This window comes from Aquarana catesbeiana, linkage group LG03, assembly GCF_042186555.1.
Source record: "Aquarana catesbeiana isolate 2022-GZ linkage group LG03, ASM4218655v1, whole genome shotgun sequence".
NCBI lineage: Eukaryota > Metazoa > Chordata > Amphibia > Anura > Ranidae > Aquarana > Aquarana catesbeiana.
This window is the reverse complement of record NC_133326.1, coordinates 155,362,513-155,384,223: the sequence shown is the minus strand read 5'-3', so window position 1 is coordinate 155,384,223 and position 21,711 is coordinate 155,362,513. Positions and strand designations below refer to the sequence as shown.

General features: G+C 41.1%; 1 protein-coding gene across 2 annotated transcripts in view; it reads left to right on the top strand.

The window, feature by feature from the left end:
* ITIH5 (inter-alpha-trypsin inhibitor heavy chain 5) overlaps nt 1–21,711 on the top strand; it is a 222,336-nt gene that overhangs the window by 115,593 nt on the left and 85,032 nt on the right. For both annotated transcript variants that reach the window (XM_073619435.1, XM_073619436.1), the window contains one exon: nt 171–422. In XM_073619435.1, coding sequence (XP_073475536.1) covers nt 171–422 — 252 coding nt within the window. The remainder of the gene's footprint in view (nt 1–170; nt 423–21,711) is intronic.

Below are 21,711 nucleotides of genomic sequence, written 5' to 3'. Positions count from 1 at the left end.
ATTTCATGTACTGTTTCAGATCAAACTATATATAGGCTATAATGGATATGAATGTTATCCTGTACCCAGAAGCAATTTTTTTTTACCATTAGGGATATGTATTTCACTTATATATCTAGTGATACCAGAAGAATGACTGTAGATTCACATAATTTTCTTTTTTTTAATAGGTCAGTTCCTATATAATGAAGTTAAGGTCACTCAGGTGCCACTGAGCACAAACAATGATCATGCAACAAACCAAAGCTCACATGTCATTAACATGCTGAAGGTTAGAAATCGCTCAGTCCCTGTAATCAGAAAGCAGAGGAGATTATACAATGGCCTTCACCAAGTGGACTGCTGGTTTGCAAAGAATAATGCAGAAAAACTGATTGATGGGGTGTATCAGGATTATCTTCTGTCTCATCCCTTTGACTGTGGTAAGGATTTAATAACAAATGAAGTGTAAAAAAACAAACAGTATTTCAATCATTCCGCTTATATGTGCTAAAAAGCTAATTAACAAGCATTAGAAGAGGACCTCAACCAATGTATCTGGTATAGAACAGTATACCAATATTTGCAGTCTGGGTCACAGTAAATGACTGTGACATCTTTGCACAAGGTGTTCCTTGAAAACCATTATAGATGAACTTATATCTACATTTGAGGCATTGACATTTTTTTGTACATTCTTATCAGCCCATAGATATATTCTTAATGCAAAAAAGTTTTATATGAAATTGTACTTTTACCATGTATGTACCATTGTTCCATCTGTTCCAGCATATGATGCATTGATTACTGAAATTGTTTGTATTACTAACATTCTTTTACATGTGTTATCTTTAATATGTTGTTTAAGATGAATATAGGTTCAAGACAACTGGGCTTAATTAAAGTGAACTTTTCCTCCGCCTTGAATATTTTAAATTAAAAGTGCTGCCTGCCAACAGACACCACAAAGAAGAGTCTGCTTTGTGCCTGTCTGAGATTACTTTCATTTGCAAAGGAGAACTCCATAGTGAAGTTTAGTACTCCACGCAAAGAGATAGGAAATTCTCATGGTGTACAGCACATGGTATAACGAAAAATCTTTTCTGGACAGGATAGGTAATAGCAGACTCCTTACAGTGACTACTGTTGGATGTGATAAGAAAGGTTCACAATGATCAAACAGTGTTGTTAATCGTGAGATTTCAGCTTTCACTCTGTAATTTGCAGTGTGAGAAAGAAAACAATTTAAATGAAGTAAATTTATAACTAATATAGTTAGATTCATGTTAATTCACTGTATATTAGCATTCAAACTGGTGCTCCTCCATTTCACCCCAAATTTCATATGTATACATTTTGTTTTTAAATAGTTCAACAAAATAGAACCCAATTTACATAATCCTTTGACAAGCTGTTACATATGTTCATCACTTCACTCTGCACCATTATTTCATATTTTCCATCAATCAACTTCAGAACAACCAGCTTGTCTGTTTTTTTTTATGCAATCACTGTCAGCCAGCAGTGATCATTGTATTCTGCTGATGGGGAAGGCTCTGCTCACTCTCCATCCGTAGAACACAATAGTGCTACAGGAGAGATTCCCCCATTAACACTGACTGTGTTGAGGGGAAATCAAGCATATTTCTTTCCTTCAACCCTTGGTTGAAGGAAAGAAAATTGCATAATCTATGGCCTGCCTATAGCCCCTTTCACAAAGGGTGGATTTTTGATGAGCAGGAGATCTGTCCACTGATTGAAGCAGAGTGGGCAGATGAAAGGTCATTGCCTGCTCAGTTCTTACAGAGCAGATACGGACAAAGCTCACTCTGCTCTATGGGTGGCTGGAATGAATGGACTCCGCTGTCTGTTTACACCTGACTGCCCTCCAATCCCACTAGACAGAAGGGGCTACCTTTGTTTGTTTTTTAGAGGACTGGATTGGACCAGAGGTAGATGGCTGTAATTGAACACAAGTCCGTTTACACCACCCGGTCCATAGGGGTGAATAGACCATCCATTTACGTCCATCTGAAAAACTGCAGGTGGACCTGATTGTGCCCTTCGTGTGAAAGGGGTCTTAGGGCTATATTTTCTCTTTTAAACCTCAGATTCCTACACCAACCAGAGCCTGCATCCATCCCTTATGCCTGACACAGTTGCAGTACTAATTTATACCCTTACCATATCCACCTTTCTTTTTAGTTGGATAAGTGAAAACTTGGAAGCCGCCTTTGATGACTTCCCTGATATGCATACTTATTTCAGATTAGTAACACAAAGTATTAAAGACACTGGATCAGCATGACAGCAGACAACTAGCAATGGCAAAACAAAACCAAAGAAAATTCCCAGTTCAACTCGCCAGCCAGCCTGTTACCAACCAAATTAAGCTGTTTAACAGTTTGCGTTAAAAACAGGGGTTTAGTTAGCAAACATTTGCAAAATAGACGCATAAGCTACATATTATCCTATCACAGTTTTCCTTCAAGTGCTTCAAGTGCATTAGCTCTCTTTTTCTCAAATCGGCTGTCAACTACACAGGGAAGGCAGTTTAAACTTTGAACTCTGACCTACAAAGTTCTTTTTAACCAAGCCCCTCCATAGATTGCTTTATTAAATTCCAGATACTGCCCCAACACAAAGTTTACTCTGCAGATGACCCCCACCTCTTCTCCACTCTATTGATGCCATGAATGCCCATGCCTCCCTGAAATTTCCTCCCTCAGCACTCTGTAATCCTTCAAACCTTCCACTGCAAGTCACCTGTTCAGACAGGCATTCAATCTGGCCTAAGATTAGTGATGAGGGAATTGGTTCAACTGAATTTACATTGGTATCCTTATATAAACCCTTACCAATCCTAAAGTTGAATGCATTCAGATATTGTGGGATGCAATCTGCCACACCTTGTCATGTAATATACTCAGCAATGAATTACTATACTTCCCTCCCAGAGCAACACTAAATAATGTCATTTGTTAGTTATTTATTTTTTTTACCTGATTACATATCAAGGTTGTAAAATACTACCTTTAGTAAGTTTGTAACAGGTTTATTGGACCCATTTACTAGTTTACCATATGCTGGATAGATTGCAAGTCAAATTTATTTTTTTCTTGTTTGATTACTTTATGGGTGCACAGGTAATAAATTGTTTATCTTGCCTGAAATCCTAACATTTGAATATTAGCTTACAATGAGTGCTGGTATCTGCTTATATAGCAGCAGAGGAAAGGGACAGGAGCAGGGGTTGGCATAGACAAGAATTTACACTTACAGAAAGATTCCTTCTAAAGTGACATGGGTTACAAAGGAAAAAAAGTTTTTTATCATCTACTGCAGCAAGATTTTAGTTTAAAAAGTGAGGTATGGTGACAAGGTCACTTTATCAATAATTTATCAATAATCAATAATTACAATCAAATCAAGTATCAATAATTACTAATAGGCTTGACTGAATGATTTCAGAACGTTTATAAAGGCGGTCTAACACACATAATATGCACAAAGATTTGCCCAAATATATTGGGTGAAGTGATGGACATAACATTTTTGGACTCTACCTTTACTTTTCAAGTATTTTTGATAACATGAGATGGTCATCTTACTTTTTAATGGAGTCCTTAAATGCAGCCCCCGATATAACCAAAGGGTTTATGAAAACTAAAGACTAAAAGAGTGGACTTTAAAGGCACACATGTAGACTATCTAAAAATAATAAGATTGGTTTATTGAATACAAAATTCATAAGGTAAACACAATTAATACAGATAAATACATGAAAAAAATTTTTTTTCATGAGATTGGTGTTTTATACCCCACACATAACCTTTGACACCACTTTGTACGATACGTAGATGTAGTAGTGTATCCGAAAAGGTGGAAATCGAAATTCCCGTAATAGTGCTCTCCAGCAGACGCTGATCAATTACCAAGAGACACAGTTTGCTCACACGGCCTGGCTCTACAATATCTGAGGTGCCTACCTCTTTGAGCTGCTAGTCTGTTTTTTCTTATTAATACCTAAACAGACCATACAATTATATGAACACTGGTGTACAAACCATTATTTATACCTCTCCAGTGCTGTGCTGCTATTTTTCTGTCTCTGGATATATCCAGACAACCTTGCTTACCAGCAATTTATTATACTGCTTGCTCCGCTTCTGATTACTGCATGAATTTCTTATGCTTCTGAAGAAGCGTACCCCTACGCGCAACATGTCAAGCAAATAAAAGAATATTTATACCCGGATTCACATCCTGACCCACAATGCCTGCCTACCTACAGCTCTAACTGGAACACTATTACGGGAAATTCGATTTCCGCCTTTTCGGATACACTACTATATCTATGTATCCTACGAAGTGGTGTCAAAGGTTATGTGTGGGGTATAAAACACCAATCTCATAAAAAAAAAATGTTTTACATGTATTTATCTGTATTAATTGTCTTTATCTTATAAATTTTGTATCCAATAAACCAATCTTATTATTTTTAGACAGTCTACCTGTTGCCTTTAAAGTCCACTCTTTTAGTCTTTAGTTTTCATATGCCCAATTTGGGACGTTGGCACACTGCTATCTGTGTACCCACAGTGTCACCCTGTGTAAGTACACACTCATGTGGAATTTCCTTCACTAACCAAAGGGTTGTACATAGATTTCAGTGAAGACATATGTTGACTGCCACTGCTGACCGCTACTTTTGTAAATGCTAGTTCCCTGACTATCATGCTGATTTAATAGCTTTAACACATTCAAAGTCACTGACCCACAAAAGGTATGTAGATCAGCAGTTCTAAATTTATTTTGTGCCTTTCTGGATATACATACTTGCTGTTGTTTACTAATCCAGATGGTACTATGTCAAAGACAGACAGGCAGTTAGCATTTTCAGGGGAAGATCAAAAAAAAAGCAGTGTCCATGGATGGGTTTACCTACTATCTATCTATCTATCTATCTATCTATCTATCTATCTATCTATCTATCTATCTATCTATCTATCTATCTATCTATCTATCTATCTCTATCGATATAGATATATATATCTATATATATAGATATATATATCTATATATATCTATATGTCTTTAAAGAGCATTCATTGTAAAGAAGCGGTATCACACATCTGTTCTGCTATTAGAGGGTGATATGGGGATTCCTTATTGATATGTCTTGTATTATTCTCTATGAATACAATGCATTCCCTGATTGGAGAAGGCAGAGATCATAGAGACATTCACCCCTCCTTTCAGCCTCATCCAATGAGAGAATCCCTTGTGTCCATTGACGTGCCAAGCAATTGACCCCCTGCATTTAGTATACAGAAGGCAAGCTGCTCAAGCAGACCCTGGAAGAGACAAATGATGACTGTGGCACAGGCTACAAAGACAAGAAAGAGGAGGCGCCTCTGGGTGCAGACGTTTAAAACAATTTATTAAAAAGCAGCAACAGCTGGTAATACACTCACATTTGTGTGATGGATATCAAACATAGCAATGTCCCAGGTCAATCCAGGGGGTCCGTGGAGTCATCTCTCTCGGCTGGTAGATGTAGGGGGTCTGGGCAGTCTCAAAACGCTGGATGTCCTCGGCCGAACAGCGGAGACAGGCACCAGAACGAGGCTTGGGTTACAGCCAATCCTGTCGGGGGATGATGACGTCACACCTCGACAGGATCGGCTGTAACCCAAGCCTCGTTCTGGTGCCTGTCTCCGCTGTTCGGCTGAGGACATCCAGCGTTTTGAGACTGCCCAGACCCCCTACATCTACCAGCCGAGAGAGATGACTCCACGGACCCCCTGGATTGACCTGGGACATTGCTATGTTTGATATCCACCACACAAATGTGAGTGTATTACCAGCTGTTGCTGCTTTTTAATAAATTGTTTTAAACGTCTGCACCCAGAGGCGTCTCCTCTTTCTTGTCTTTGCAGTACTCTTGGGATAAAGGCTTTCACCCCTACTGGAAGGCTGCCCTGAATATGGACTTTACACAGTATTTTTGCCCCCTCCACTTGTAGCGTCGCAACATGGACTCATATATATTTTTTTATTATTATCTTCTTTTTTTTTTTTTTTATATATTAATGATTATTTCCCAGAATTCATTTCTGTACATAACTGTTGATATGGATACAGCTGTCACTATTTTGCGCCGATAACTTGTTACAACGTGGCACAGGCTACTACAGTGAATTTTTGCATCCCTAGAGGCCCTCCAGATATGAGCTATGAAAGATTTGTTGTAACCAAGCCGGACCAGTATCTTACAAAAGTGAGTACACCCCTCACATTTTTGTAAATACTTTATTATATCTTTTCATGTGACAACACTGAAGAAATGACACTTTGATACAATGTAAAGTAGTGAGTGTACAGCTTGTATAACAGTGTAAATTTGCTGTCCCCTCAAACTAACTCAACACACAGCCATTAATGTCTAAACCGCTGGCAACAAAAGTGAGTACACCCCTAAGTGAAAATGTCCAAATTGGGCCCAATTAGCCATTTTCCTTCCCCAGTGTCATGTGACTCATTAGTGTTACAAGATCTCAGGTGTGAATGGGAAGCAGGTGTGTTAAATTTGCTGTTATCGCTCTCACTCTCTCATACTGGTCACTGGAAGTTCAACATGGCACTCCATGGCAAAGAACTCTCTAATGCCTTGTACACACGATCGGACTTTTCGCTAACAAAACCATGGAATTTTGTCTGAAGGGTGTTGGCTCAAACTTGTCTTGCATACACACGGTCACACAAATGTTGGCCAATAATTCCAAACGTAGTGACGTTCTAGACGTACTACGTGGTTTTTCAGCTCTTTAGCGCCGCCCTTTGGGCTCCTTCTGCTAATTTCGTGTTAGTAGAAGTTTGGTGATTGTTGATTCGCGCTTTTCTTTTTGCGTTTTTCATTTAGCACTTTTCAGTTCACGCTTTTCATTTCGTGCTTTTCAGTTAGTTTCTGAATGGCCGTTATTCAACTAGACATGTTGCAGAATCGGAGGAGATAACGTGTTATTTATTATTGGTCTTGGAGTTATTGCTTTGACATTATTTTTTTGGTTGAATAATTATTTGATTTGGTATATTTTCTATTCTTTTGAATGCATAGAATGCACGTTTTGGTTAAGTTCTATTGGCAGATAGCATGTGTAATTTTATTTTTTTTTAATGCACAATAAAAAAATTGTGGAGAATAATACTTGGCTATGTGTTTTACTTCAAATGACAGTTTGGGAGTAGGCAGTTACATTTTAAAAAATGTAAAATTGACAAGGGACAGCAACATAGTTGTATCAATGTTCTTACAAACTGTGGGATAATGGTGTTGTGGTAACTTGCACAAATTTAAAAAAAAAAAAAAAACATAATAATATTATTCTTGATATCACTAGAAAAAAAAAAGCCTAGAAAAAAAGATGTTTGCAATAACTCCATCATTATCACCAGCAAAGCAGCTTCATTATTATCCCATTAAAGAAGAAGAGAATTGTGGGCTGCATTTGGAGATTTCATAATTTGCCACGTCACGAATGTTAATTCTCCATTACGAACGCTAGTTTACAAGACCGACCGCTTCTGCTTCCGAGCATGCGTGTTTGTACTTTGGACTTTTGTCCGACGGACTTGTGTACACACGATCGGAAAGTCTGACAACACACATTTGTTGGCGGAAAATATGAAAACATGCTAGCCAACATTTGTTGGCGGAAAATCTGACAACAATTGTCTGACGGAGCATACACTCGGTCGGATTGTCCGCCAACAGCCTGACATCCAACATTTCTCATTGGAAAGTCCGATCATGTGTATGGGGCATAAGGGTCTGAAAAAAAGAATTGTTGCTCTACATAAAGATGGCCTAGGCCAGTGATGGCAAACCTTGGCACCCCAGATGTTTTGGATGATGCTCATGCACTCTGCAGTGTAGTGGAGCATCATGGGAAATGTAGTTCCAAAACATCTGGGGTGCCAAGGTTCGCTATCACTGGCCTAGGCTATTAGAAGATTTCCAAGACCCCGAAACTGAGCTGCAGCACGGTACCCAAGACCATACAGTGGTTTAACAGGACAGGTTCCACCCAGAACAGGCCACGCCATGGTCGACCAAAGAAGTTGAGTGCACATGCTCAGTGTCATATCCAGAGTTTGTATTTGGGAAATAGACATATGAGTGCTGCCAGCATTGCTGCAGAGGTTGAAGGGGTGGGGGTCAGCCTGTCAGTGCTCAGACCATACACCGCACACTGCATCAAATTGGTCTGCGTTACTTTCATCCCAAAAGGAAGCCTCTTCTAAAGATGATGCACAAGAAAGCCCGCAAACAGTTTGCTGAAGACAAGCAGACTAAGGACATGGATTACTAGAACCATGTCATGTAGCCTGATGACCAAGATAAACTTATTTGGTTCAGATGGTGTCAAGCGTGTGTGGCGGCAACCAGGTGAGGAGTACAAAGACAAGTGTGTCTTGCCTACAGCATGGTGGAGGGAGTGTCATGGTCTGGGGCTGCATGAGTGCTGCCGGAGCTACAGTTCATTGCGGGAACCATGAATGCCAACATGTACTGTGACATACTGAAGCAGAGCATGATCCTCTCCCTTTGGAGACTGGGCCGTAGGGCAGTATTCCAACATGATAACAACCCCAAACACACTTCCAAGATGACCACTGCCTTGCTAAAGAAGGTGAGGGTAAAGGTGATGGACTGTCCAAGCATGTCTCCAGACCTAATGCCTATTGAGCATCTGTGGGGCATCCTCAAATGGAAGGAGGAGGCGCGCAAGGTCTCTAACATCAACCAGCTCTGTGATGTCATCATGGAGGAGTGGAAGAGGACTCCTGTGAAGCCCTGAGGAACTCCATGCCCAAAGGGGTTAAGGCAGTGCTGGAAAATAATGGTGGCCACACAAAATGTTGACACTTTGGGCCCAATTTGGACATTTTCACTTAGGGGTTTACTCACTTTTGTTGCCAGCTGTTTAGAGTTACATGGCTGTGTGTTGAGTTATTTTGAGGGAAGAGCAAATTTACACTGTTATACAAGCTGTACATTCACTACTTTTCATTGTAGCAAAGTGTCATTTCTTTAGTGTTGTCACATGAAAAGATATACTAAAATAATTACAAAAACGTGAGGGGTGTACTCACTTTTGTGAGATACTGTATGTTTAAAAAAATAGATAATTTTGTCCTGTGATGCACTGTGTGGAATTGCCCCAGCAACTCCTTTAGATGAGCAGGTTTGGATTTGACTTGTAACACCACTTCTTAAAAAATTGATGGTCTTTGAGGTGCCCCTGTATTTTGTATATATCTTTGGCTGTTATGAATTCCCATCCATGACCTGTAAACCACAGTCAGTCTGTAGGCATTATAGTGCTGGGCCTGGCATGCTGAGACTTGCAGCTCCTGAGTTGCTTGATCTTTCCAGATTACCTATCTCTGTACTAAATGATCTGTGATGGAAACTAAATAGAGAAGGGTAATGACAAATGATATTTATTAAAAAAAAACATTTAATTTTGTCTGAACAAGACACTGAAGTTCTAAAACTCAAGTTTTGTTTATAGCAAACAAAACATAAATGCACTGATGTATGAGTTGTTTTACTTATGCTCATGATTGTTGAATTCTCTGAAATGCCAAAGATTTGTTTGACATTTGATTTGGCTTTTGGCCTGCATCGCTCTAGAATTTTTTAGAATATATTTTTTCTTAGTGTCTGTACTACTTTCACAGCAGCTATGTGAACAGAGAAAAATGATTTTGGTTACAAAGTTTTAAATGTTATTTTACAAAATGTAAAAAATAAACAGCGGCATTGCTTAAAGTGATTCTGTATGTGTCATGGTCATTTCTTCAAGTGCAGATCAAAATTTTCTGTTTGATATTCTTTTCCATCAGGCTTTTGATAACCATATTAGGAATGGTAACAGCAAGCATTATTGTTCTAAATGTAGCTCTTGTAAACAAGATAAAGGTCAACTGTTTATCAAAGTCCATGCTCTATTCTTATCCTTAGGCAGGCCATACACGGTGTAAATTTCATTCCTGCAAGAAATTTGCATGATTCCCCTATCAACACAGACAGAGCTGACAGGGGAATCTGCAATTTTCTTCTCTCGTTGGGCTGAATGAGCAGGCTCAATGTACGAAGTTGATCAATCAATCAACTTGGGTACAACCAGCCTACCAACTATGTTGCGACTATTGCTAGCGGCTACTATAGGGATTCTCCTCCTGGGGAAAGCTTTCCCCGTACGCTCCCGCGGCACTGTCTGTGTTGATGGGGGAATCGTACAAATTTATTTCCTGCAACCCGTGGTTGCAGAAAAGAAATTTGCACCATGTATGGCCTGCCTTAACCTGTGATTGAATTACTTAAATTGAAATTAAAATGGACAATATTCTCCCCATTCCCTGGGAAACTCTAACAGACAATTCTACATAACATACAAAACAAAAAAGGAATTTTTGAATTTGACTACAATATTTAGTTGAAGTGTTTTTCTTTTTGAACAATAAATTTAATTGACCAAGAAATTTGCATAACAATCTCACTTGAGAACAAACTTTATAACACATTTTAAAGCTGAACTCTGGGCAGTACAAATGCTACACAAATCCTTTGCCAAAGCCTTGCCTTACCAAGTTTTGTACATTATTCTTGTATTATGGCAGTTTGCCCTTCTCAAAAACTTCTGAAACTGTAGTTAAATATAGCAGTAGGACATTGGTTTCCTGTTTGCATGACCGAACTTTGCTGCCCACTCTCTAGGAGTAGGTAACTTGTTATGGAACTGACTCTGCTGTAGTCTTGGCTTACAGCTATTAAGGCATTTTGTAATCCTGGCATTGGGGGCTTGTTACCATTCCTTTTCCTTCCCATCCATGCCTATTGAGTTTGATTGACTGGCTTGTAGCTATGAAGTGGTGACAAAGTAGCGAGAACCCACGACACTGCCTACAAAACTTCCCACACACATCACATTTCCAAATCATTATGAGCTATATAGTTCTGTGTGGCTCAAGGAGCTATGCTGTAAGGCCATCCCACTGCACCTGGAAAGAATTCTGACCATGACTAATGATGCCATAGGTATTTTAATAATAATAGTAATTTAATAATAATAATAATAGGATCAGGAGGTTTATATTGGTTATTCCACAGTTGAGCTTTAAGACAGGATAAAGTAAGGGAACAAAAAACAATAACGAGTATAAAACCCTTCTGATTAATCTTCCAAACTACTCATTTTCTGAAACTTGGGCCAGCTGGCCCATACAGATTGAAAATTAATATATTTACTTAGGTCTCTCCAGCAAAATTCTTTCATCTGGCAAAATGAGTTCACTGTTGTTACCCACACAGATAGAGAGGGATTTCTTTTTTGATTTCACTGTTTTAGTATATTTAATTTGCCCAAATGTTGCATTTTTTTAGTTTAATATTAGAATCTACATTCTGATAATACACTGTGGGGTTCATTCACTAAAACTGGAGAGTGCAAAATCTGGTGCAGCTCTGCAGAGAAACCAATCAGCTCCCAGTTTTATGGTCAAAGCTTAGCTGAACAAGCTGAAGTTAGAAGTTGATTGGCTACAATGCATAGCTGCACCAGATTCTGAGTGCTCCAGTATTAATAAATGAATCCCACAGTTACTTGTGTAGTTATTTTTATGCTTAAACTAAGAATAATGTAGGACAATGTTATCAGTTAAAACATTTCAAACACCTATATAAAGACATAGGCTGGTTATTTTAAAAGGGCATATAAGTTCACAGAGATCTGTTATCTTTAAGAATAAGATGTTCCCAGTGTCTATTCCAATATTAAAAACAACATCTTTACCATATATTTATGGTATCTTCTGTATCCTTCATTTAAATTTTAACAGGTCACTTTAAATTAGACTTTCAGGGCATACATCACATTTTTAATATATACTAGATCAGTATGACTTAAAAAGCTTTCTTGATCATACATCACGGGACACAGGGTATTCATTACATAGTGGGTTAGATAGGCACCATCGGTAATTGGACACTGGTTAACCCCAATTAAGGAGAATTCCTCCCCTATTTAACCCCTCCCATATGGGGAGGACCTCAGTTTTTTCTCCAGTGTCTAAGGTAGTTGGTCGCGTAAAACATGTGCTGTAAAGAAAGCTCCAGTTTGGTCCCTGAGGGGGAATGTCACGGAACGTCCCACACTCCGCTTGAGTGCTTCCGTCATATACCACTTCCTCCCAGTCTGTATACAGATATCCCAACCTCTCTGAGCACAAACAAGGCGACACTTGCTTGTTGCTACCAAGAACTCACTTTATTTAGAATCAAAATTACAAGACTTTATATGCCGTTGGAACCTCCTCTAACAATACAACTGTAACTTAATTAACATGAGCTAATTATCTAATCCTTTATACAGCCTAGGTGACTGAGACATGACCTTTCGCCCAGACTTGTGGTCACCGAGCTTCACACAGTTATATCAACACAATAGCAGTCGTCCCGTCTCCTACATTGTATAGAGGACAATGTCATTAGCTCATTCAATTAACATAAACACAGGTAGTTGGAATTGATGACACCAGCATCTCCTCACAGGATGTGTCCCAACAGAATGAATCAGTCTTATCAGCAGGGGGCTGCTGGAGGAATCCCCCCTCCCTCTTCAGGGACACAAATCTACAGTAAGGAGTCCCCATACAATATATACATATATACACGACTGAGTCCGATTAGTACAGTTCAGCCTGGATTTCTCATTCACCTCACAAAGAGTATTGTTCCATTGAAAATCCAGGGCCCATAATCAAAAGGCAACAGGCTTGCATACAGTCCTCTCCAACAGCCTCTGTTCTGGCTATGTCTGTCACATTTCTCCCCTTTCGGCAGGAGACTAACACAGGAGGAGACCCCAGACGGGTTGACTCCGAAGTTAGTCCATAGTTCCAGTCCTCTACTGCCTGTACCCACACAGTACCCCAAACAAATTATTCCAAACAGAGTATTACTCACCCAGCCATCCTCTGCCTCTCTCAGAGAACATATCTGCCGCTGGGGAGAGGCCCGGACTGGCCCTTCTCCCTGGAATCCTTTCTGCCGCTGGAGAGAAGACAGGGGGACTGGGCTCACTCCATCCTGCTGTTGGGGATCTGGGCCGACTGCCCAGCATCCCTGGGGTATACAGGTGGGGACTGAAGCCCCATCAACCGACACCAGATCAAGCTGCAGTTGTGAGGTGATGACTGCATTCTCTCCTTGGATCCTGATCTGCAGCTCGCGATAGACTGCCACCTCCTCACCTTGGGCCTCCACAATTGCTGCAGGTGTGGGGCAGAGATCTTGGACCCTCTGTCCGGTTGCCAGCACTTCTGCTGGGGGTTTGCCAGGTGGTTCCTCCTCTACAGAAACGTCTATTAAATCCCCAGTCTCTGGAAGTGGTAAAAGTGTGGGACAGAGGTCTTGGACCCTCTGTTCAGTTACCAGATCTTCAGCTGGAGAAGTTTGTTTTAACTCCATAGATGCTGCTGGCAGAAAATCACATGTCCCTGTCAGTGCTGTGGGAGAAAGGCCGACTACCTCTTCTCTCAAGAAGGCCGAAGCCACTGTTGGTGCTGGGCAGAACACAGTGAACTTTGGCCCTGATAGCAGCTCTTCTGCTGGAGGCTCATCAGGTTGTTCTTCCTCAGCAGAAAAGTCTATCAAGTCCCATGTCTCTGCAACTGATGTCTGGGGATAGAGGTTCACCATCTCCTGTCCATGGAACCCAGAAGATGCTATCATTTCTGGGCAGAGGTTAGCAGAGCTCTGCCCTGTTGTCAGCACTTCAGGTTTGGGGACGGCAATCTCCGGATTTTCCACTGTCGATTCTCTGGCATGCTGCTGAACTTGTTCTAGCAGTTTCCTGTATGCCCTTTCCAGATGCTGTTCCTTCCTTAGCAAATGGTCCAGATCAGGTTTGAGCTCTGAGACCCCTGCAAGACCGAGCATAGACTCTCTATATTCTCTCAGGTCCTCAGGGTCAGGTTCCCCTTCATCGCCAAACATAAAAAGATCTGTAAGGTTCTCCCACAGCAATCCAGGGCCGCCAAAGTCATATCCCTCTGGAGAGCATTTTTTTGTCTCCCCTAAATATCCCTTCTCTGCGTGCCATTGCAGAGCCCGATAACGATTGTCCAGCTCTATCTCCTGCTGGACCAACCTGTCCAACTCAGTCACCCATTGCTCCTGGGGCTGCTCTCCCAGGAATGCCATCCGCAATGCCCGTTGGTCACTGGCCCGTTGCTCTTGGGTTGGAAAGCACTTGTCCTGTTTTATACCAGCGAGACGGAGGGCTGCAATCCAGAGCTCCACCCGAATTTGCTGCCTAAGCTCCAGGTATTCATCCTCAGACACAGTCCTGGTGTATGTTGAAAGGATGATTCGCAGCAGCCCCGGGAATTCTGATGCCAGGTCCATATCTCCGCTGGGGTGACTGAAGTCTGCTATCCTGATCTTAGATCCAGGTGGAGGTTTAAATTTCCCAGACTGCAGGAAGCTTACCCGCTGCTTGCCACCAATGTCACGGAACGTCCCACACTCCGCTTGAGTGCTTCCGTCATATACCACTTCCTCCCAGTCTGTATACAGATATCCCAACCTCTCTGAGCACAAACAAGGCGACACTTGCTTGTTGCTACCAAGAACTCACTTTATTTAGAATCAAAATTACAAGACTTTATATGCCGTTGGAACCTCCTCTAACAATACAACTGTAACTTAATTAACATGAGCTAATTATCTAATCCTTTATACAGCCTAGGTGACTGAGACATGACCTTTCGCCCAGACTTGTGGTCACCGAGCTTCACACAGTTATATCAACCCAATAGCAGTCGTCCCGTCTCCTACATTTGTATAGAGGACAATGTCATTAGCTCATTCAATTAACAAAAACACAGGTAGTTGGAATTGATGACACCAGCATCTCCTCACAGGATGTGTCCCAACAGAATGAATCAGTCTTATCAGCAGGGGGCTGCTGGAGGAATCCCCCCTCCCTCTTCAGGGACACAAATCTACAGTAAGGAGTCCCCATACAATATATACATATATACACGACTGAGTCCGATTAGTACAGTTCAGCCTGGATTTCTCAATTACCTCACAAAGAGTATTGTTCCATTGAAAATCCAGGGCCCATAATCAAAAGGCAACAGGCTTGTATACAGTCCTCTCCAACAGCCTCTGTTCTGGCTATGTCTGTCACAGGCACCATCGGTAATTGGACACTGGTTAACCCCGATTAAGGAGAATTCCTCCCCTATTTAACCCCTCCCATATGGGGAGGACCTCAGTTTTTTCTCCAGTGTCTAAGGTGGTTGGTCACGTAAAACATGTGCTGTAAAGAAAGCTCCAGTTTGGTCCCTGCGGGGGGCTTAAAGGGCTATGCTGAACAGATCCATATCTTGGGCCGATATTTTGACTCCCAAGATGGTATGGTACCCGGGCCTCGTCATCCGAAGAAGCGAGGTTTTGCCTGTAAGTCTCTCTTTGGAGGACTGGGCTCTGAGAAAACCAGGCTTGGTGTACTATTAAAACAGTGGCACGAAAGTTTCTGGCAGAGTCTTTTACAGGTCCAGGTAAGAGGTTTCTCTGAGAAGGAACCCAAAAAACCCTGAAGGTTGGCACAACGCTACCCGCCATGATGGGTGAAGGCTGGAAACTGTCTGTTCTCAGCAGTTCCTGCGGCGGGGACAGGTAAGAGAAGTTAATCCTATATATATTTATATTACAAATGGATTTTCATCAATGAGTAGTTGCATGTCTTACCTGATTTCCACCACTAGAGGGAGTAAGGAGCAAACTTTCGTGCCTTTCAGCTACACACTCAGTGAAGCTGGTGTCCAATCCGCTCACTTCCTCCACTGCAGGTGTGCAGACGCCAGGTGGCTAATTTAAAAGCCCAGAGCGTTCAGAGCTTTGTAAACAGATGGACACAGAGTGTGGGCAGTGAGCATCCTAAAGTGGTCAGATCCAGGCTAAGCCTAAGACACCTACTCGGCATCAGGTTGTGCAGTATTAAGCATATATGTATATTGTGAGACTTTTAGCACAACAGTGATTGCATATGTACTAGTACCTCTGCTTTGTAGCTTGTTACCATCCCCCCCTGCAAGACTGGAGCCAGCCTCACAGGATGAGTCAGTGCCCCTGTCAGGTTTTGCAGCCTCTCCTAATGTTACACCCCCAGCGTATGTCACAGAGGATTCCCTTAGGGCTACATTGGAGGGTTTTGAGGGAAGAATTATGAATTTTATTTCAGCTTCCTTAAAAGATAGCAGATAAAGGAGTAGATCCCCTCCCTATGCTGCACTTTCTCTTTCAGATGATTCGTCTTACAATGAGGAGAGATCCCTATCCAGAGATAGGGATCAAGAGCAGTCTGAGGATTCAGAGGAAGAGGAGAGAGCTTCTTCCTCTCAGGCACTCAAGAAGCAGGTCCAGTATTATACTGAACTAGTGCGTTCCACATTTAAAATGCCCTCTGCTGAGGATGCTACATCCTCTGTTTCTTCCCTGGGGGTCAGAAGGATCCCACAGACTGCCTTTTCCTTTCCAATTCATCCTTTAATGGATAAATTGTTGTATAAGGACTGGGGACATCCCGATAAACTGTTTACTCCTCCTAAAAGGTTTTCTATGCTTTTGTTAGGGGCAACTCTTAAATAAGTTGCTTTAAGTTTATATTGCTTTGTCAAATTATTGCTTCTATAAGAATAATGACACGGAGTCAGATATGTCTGTGTCACAGTCCAGAGCAAAAGAGGACCGCGCCCTTTACTTCTTTCAAAGGCCTTTTATAGGCAGCTCTACAAGCAGTAATCTTATCGGCATTACCATATGAGGTGAAGGTACAAAAAGTTTATTATCAGCAATCACGTAATGATTATTCAGCAGTTCCAAATTCCATCTAGAGACAGATTGATAAATGAAAAGGCACAAACAATTTATTTAAGTAGAACTCTAAGTCATTATTTCAACCCTATCAATTTCCCCCTTTGACATCATCCTCTCCCTCCCCCTGGGTCCTCATGAACAAGTTCTAGTCAGCTTTTCCTAGAGTACTATCCCTGACCGCGAGTTGTCAGAGGGGTAAAAACCCATCCCCCTAGGTATTACCAACATCTTAAAATTCAAGAAGAGGAGTTTTATGGGAGAAGGGTGATGTCAATTTACCTCAATAGCCCCTTTCTATTCTTTTTATCTTTTTCTGTATTCTCCGATATATGCATATATTGGTGACAGTGAGTATCATTAATGTTAATATTATAATTACCATAGGACTGAATAACCAACTGAATATGCTAGTTGCCGTGGGAGACATACCAAAAAATATCGTACCATTGTGGAGTTATGTCATGTTGTATCTGGGAGGATAGATGTACGAGTCTGCCTTTGTCTATTACAGCGGATATAAAATTATTCTGTAACGTGTGTTCAAGCGTTTCAATATACTGCCTCAAAATTTCTGATTGCTCCAGAACCTCTCTTCGTGGATCTAATGAAATGACGAAGGGTGTAGTATCAGTAAGATTTGATACTTTATAAATTGAGGAGAATACTTTTTCTGCATCTGGCTCGAAGAGGTATGTATCATTATCCCACTTTAGTAACTTTATATTCTTAATACATCCTGAAAAGGGAGCTGATCTATTTAATGCTGACATGGTATAGTTACTACTTGTAATAATACATGTGTGCTGGGGTCCTATTTCAATAAATCTATTACTTTCATTCACCGGTGTTCTCTGGAGCCTGCATATACTAGTCTGATAGTTTAACAGGCAAGGTTCATACACCGGAGAACTTCTCCCACACACCATTCCTTTGTTCGTTCTTCCACATAGACCAAGATTATGGGTTCTGTTCTGCTTATCTACATACTTTCCATAGATTTCAGGATACTAGAACTCATTTTTTTATGTTGAGGGGCATTACCACTAATTTGCACATTTCTACTATCTTCTCCACCCTGTAAGCCTCAAACCTGCCCGTACACCACCCATCTTCACGTTCTATTTCATTCCCTTCTACTTGGAACCATATGCCATCATTATCTAGTCCCTTGAAGTATTTCATCCAGGTGTGATAATTTCCTAATTGTAGCTCGGTTCTAGCCCGGTTTATTTGTATATGGTAGGATAAAAGATTAAAGGAACACTGGGTAAAATTTATGAATTGTTCAGTCTGATTCCACAGCCCGAGTTCACTTGTTATTGTATAATTTATTAATTCCCCCATAAACTGTAGTAAGGGTATTTCTTTAAGGTGGGTTTCAAAAGCTGTGGGTAGCCATTTACTTGTAATTGTAAAACTATCTGCTATATGTCCTCCTGCATGTTTCCATCTATTATTCATTTCTTCTATTTCTATCGAGTTTAGAACTCCCATCCCTGTACCTGACAGTCCCAGTAAAGTGTCATACCATGCTCGTCAGTACCTACATTTTGGAATTTCAGGAAAAGTAACATTAAATTTGACTTTTGTCTTTTGTTGTGATACTGATACATTGATACAAGTGTGGGGCACGGGTGTTAGCATTGATGATTCAAATGTGGGAACTACTTCTTCCTCCATCTGTATGTGAAACCCATAGGACTGTGCATTCCAATACCACCCGTCCGTTCTGTTTTCTCTCCACCAGGAGGCACAGAGAAAGGTACTTGATTGATTAACCCCCCTAATGTCCGTTAGATTGAACATTTCTTCGGATATATTTCTTCCCTCGACACTGTTACCAGTATTTGATACATTTGCCCCAAGACTTGTTTTTGGGCCTGTCTCCATATCTGAGAGGGTTTTAATTTTTGACATCTATGGTTTCTGGTATAATTAAAAGAAATCCCATACTAGTGTTTAATTGAAATGTTATATCTACCTTTGATGATGGGTCTGCCCTTATCCATCCTATGTTTTCATCAATGTGCAACGGCTTCCTATGTCCTTTGACTGTGAAATTACCCACTACTATGTACTCGTCCATTGTATATCCTGAAACATTCGCTACATTAGGATCGTCTATAACCCATTGTAAATTGGCTGTTTCCTCTACCTCAATTACATTAATACCAGGAGTCCATGCATGTATTTGTAAAAACAACAATTTTCAACAAACAATATGTAAGTAGATATTTCATCATTTTGTTTTCTCGGGTTGTTTCTTGCAATGTGATGCGTGTATCCAGGTAGGTTTTCCCTCCAGCTTTACTGAAGTGGCTGTGGTCAAGAGTACTTGATAAGGACCTTCGAACCTCGGCTCCAATGTCTTTCTGGTGTGTTTCTTTACATATACATAATCCCCTGGTAGCAGAGTATGTGTACCTGCTATTGAATTAGGGTCTGGAAGAGAAGAATACACACTTTTGTGGATCTTAGTTAGACGTTGTTGTAATTGTATCACATATGCAGTTAAACTGTCACATTGCAATTGCATACTCTGTGGAAAGTATAACCCTAATCTAGGTGCATTCCCAAAAAGTATTTCATATGGGACAATCCTGTTTTTCCTGTTGGTGTGTACCTTATAGAGAATAAAGCCAAAGGCAGACATTCAGGCCATGGCTTGTTTAACTCTTGCATGGCTTTTTGTATTTTCAACTTTATTGTCCCATTTACTCTTTCCACTGATCCCGAACTCTGTGGGTGGTAAGGGGTGTGGAAACTTTGTTGAACCCCTAACATGGTCATCACATTCTGCATAATTTCTCCTGTAAAGTGTGTCCCCCTATCTGATTCTATGGTTTCAGGAAGACCAAACCTAGGTATTAACTCAGTGATCAGTTTCTTAGCTGTGGCTTTTGCTGTAGCTGATTTTACTGGATAACTTTCGGGCCAACCTGAGAATAAATCGATACACACGAGGACAAACTCAAAGGGGCCGCTCTTAGGCATTTGTATGTAGTCAATTTGCAGTCTCTGGAAGGGGTATTGGGCCCGGACCTGGTGTTTTCGTGGGGTTTTTACTCTCTGTCCTGGGTTATTCAGGAGACAGATTTGGCAGGCTGCACAGTAGTTTCTCGCAGTACTACTGAATCCAGGGGCGAGCCATCCTTGGTTCACAATCCTATACATGGAATTGGAACTGACGTGTGTGGGTAGGTGAACTGCCGCTGCCATTGCTGGGTACAGAGAGGCAGGTAGGCATATTTTGCCTCCTTCCCTCCATACATTGTCAAGGTCTGGTGCTGCTCCCATTCTGACCCACTTATCTTTCTCGCTCTCCCCTGCTTGCTCCTGTAATTTACTCAGCTGCTGCCATGTTGGTTCTGGGATACTCACCTCTACTGCTGCTAAGGTCTCAGAGCTTCCTTCCCCTAGAGCTGCCTGTTTTGCAGTCAAATCTGCAAATGCATTTCCTTTTGCCTCAATTGTTTTTGCGCTCGTGTGTGCCGCTATCTTCACAATGGCCACTCCTTTAACCTTTTGAAGATTGTTCAGGACTCTTTTAATCCCTTCTCCATGTTTTACAGGTGTACCTGCTGCTGTCAGATAACCTCTAGCCCTCCATATATGGCCATAATCATGCACTACACCATAAACGTAGGCGGAGTCAGTGTAAATATTCCCTTCTCGTCCTTTTAAGTATTCTAGGGCTTGTTCTAAAGCTTTTAATTCTGCTTCTTGTGCTGACATGTGGGCTGGTGGTAAGGGCTGTGCTTCAATAACCTGTGTATCAGTCACTACGGCATACCCTGTGTGATATTTACCCTTGTCATTAGCAAACCTACTGCCATCTATGTATAAAGTGTGCATTTAAAATCGGTGTATCTGTAACATGTGGGAATCCCATTGTCTCCTGCTCCATGAGCTGAAAACAATCGTGTTCATCTACTTCTTTAAACAAAAGGGTGTCAGTTTCCTCATCTCCTTCCTTATTAGCACTATTATTCCCCCTTGCCAAATCTGGTGACTGAAGAGGCAAAAAGGTGGCCAAATTTAAAGTTGTACAGTGCTGAAAAGTGACATTTGGAGGTAAGAGTAAAGTACACTGTAACCTTAATTGCCTGGCCATTGAAATGTGTTTGGGCTGAACTTGAGACAAGATTGCATGTATGTCATGTGTGGTGTGCACTACAACTGGATTGTCTAGGACAATTTCTGATGACTTATCTATGATAATTGACACTGCAGCTACCGCCCGTACACAGGACGGTGAACCTCTAGATACTGGATCTAATGCTGCTGAAAAGTAAGCGACTGGTCTTTGTTTTACATGTGCCTGTGTCAGAACACCTGTGGCGTGTCCAGTAATCTCAGCAATGTACAGATTAAATGTCTTAGTATAATCTAAAGTGATAAACGACTCATAAGCTACTTCTGTAAGCATATACGGTACAATTTTCAAACAATCGTATAATGGCTGCAACAAAGTGCTAGCGTGTGGTATCCATTGTCTACAATATGACACAATACCTAAAAACATACGCAATTGTTTGAAATTCCGTGGGGGTTAACATTCCCTTTATCACTTGAACCCTCTCCTCAGTAAGATGTCTTGTACCCTGTGATATACAATGTCCCAAAAAGATAACTTTTTCCTGGCACACTTGCAATTTGTTCCTATTAACCTTGCAACCCTTTTCTGCTAAAAATCGCAACAAATTAAGGGTGGTGGCCAAACAAGTTTCCTTGTCAGGGCAGCATAATAATAAATCATCCACATATTGTAA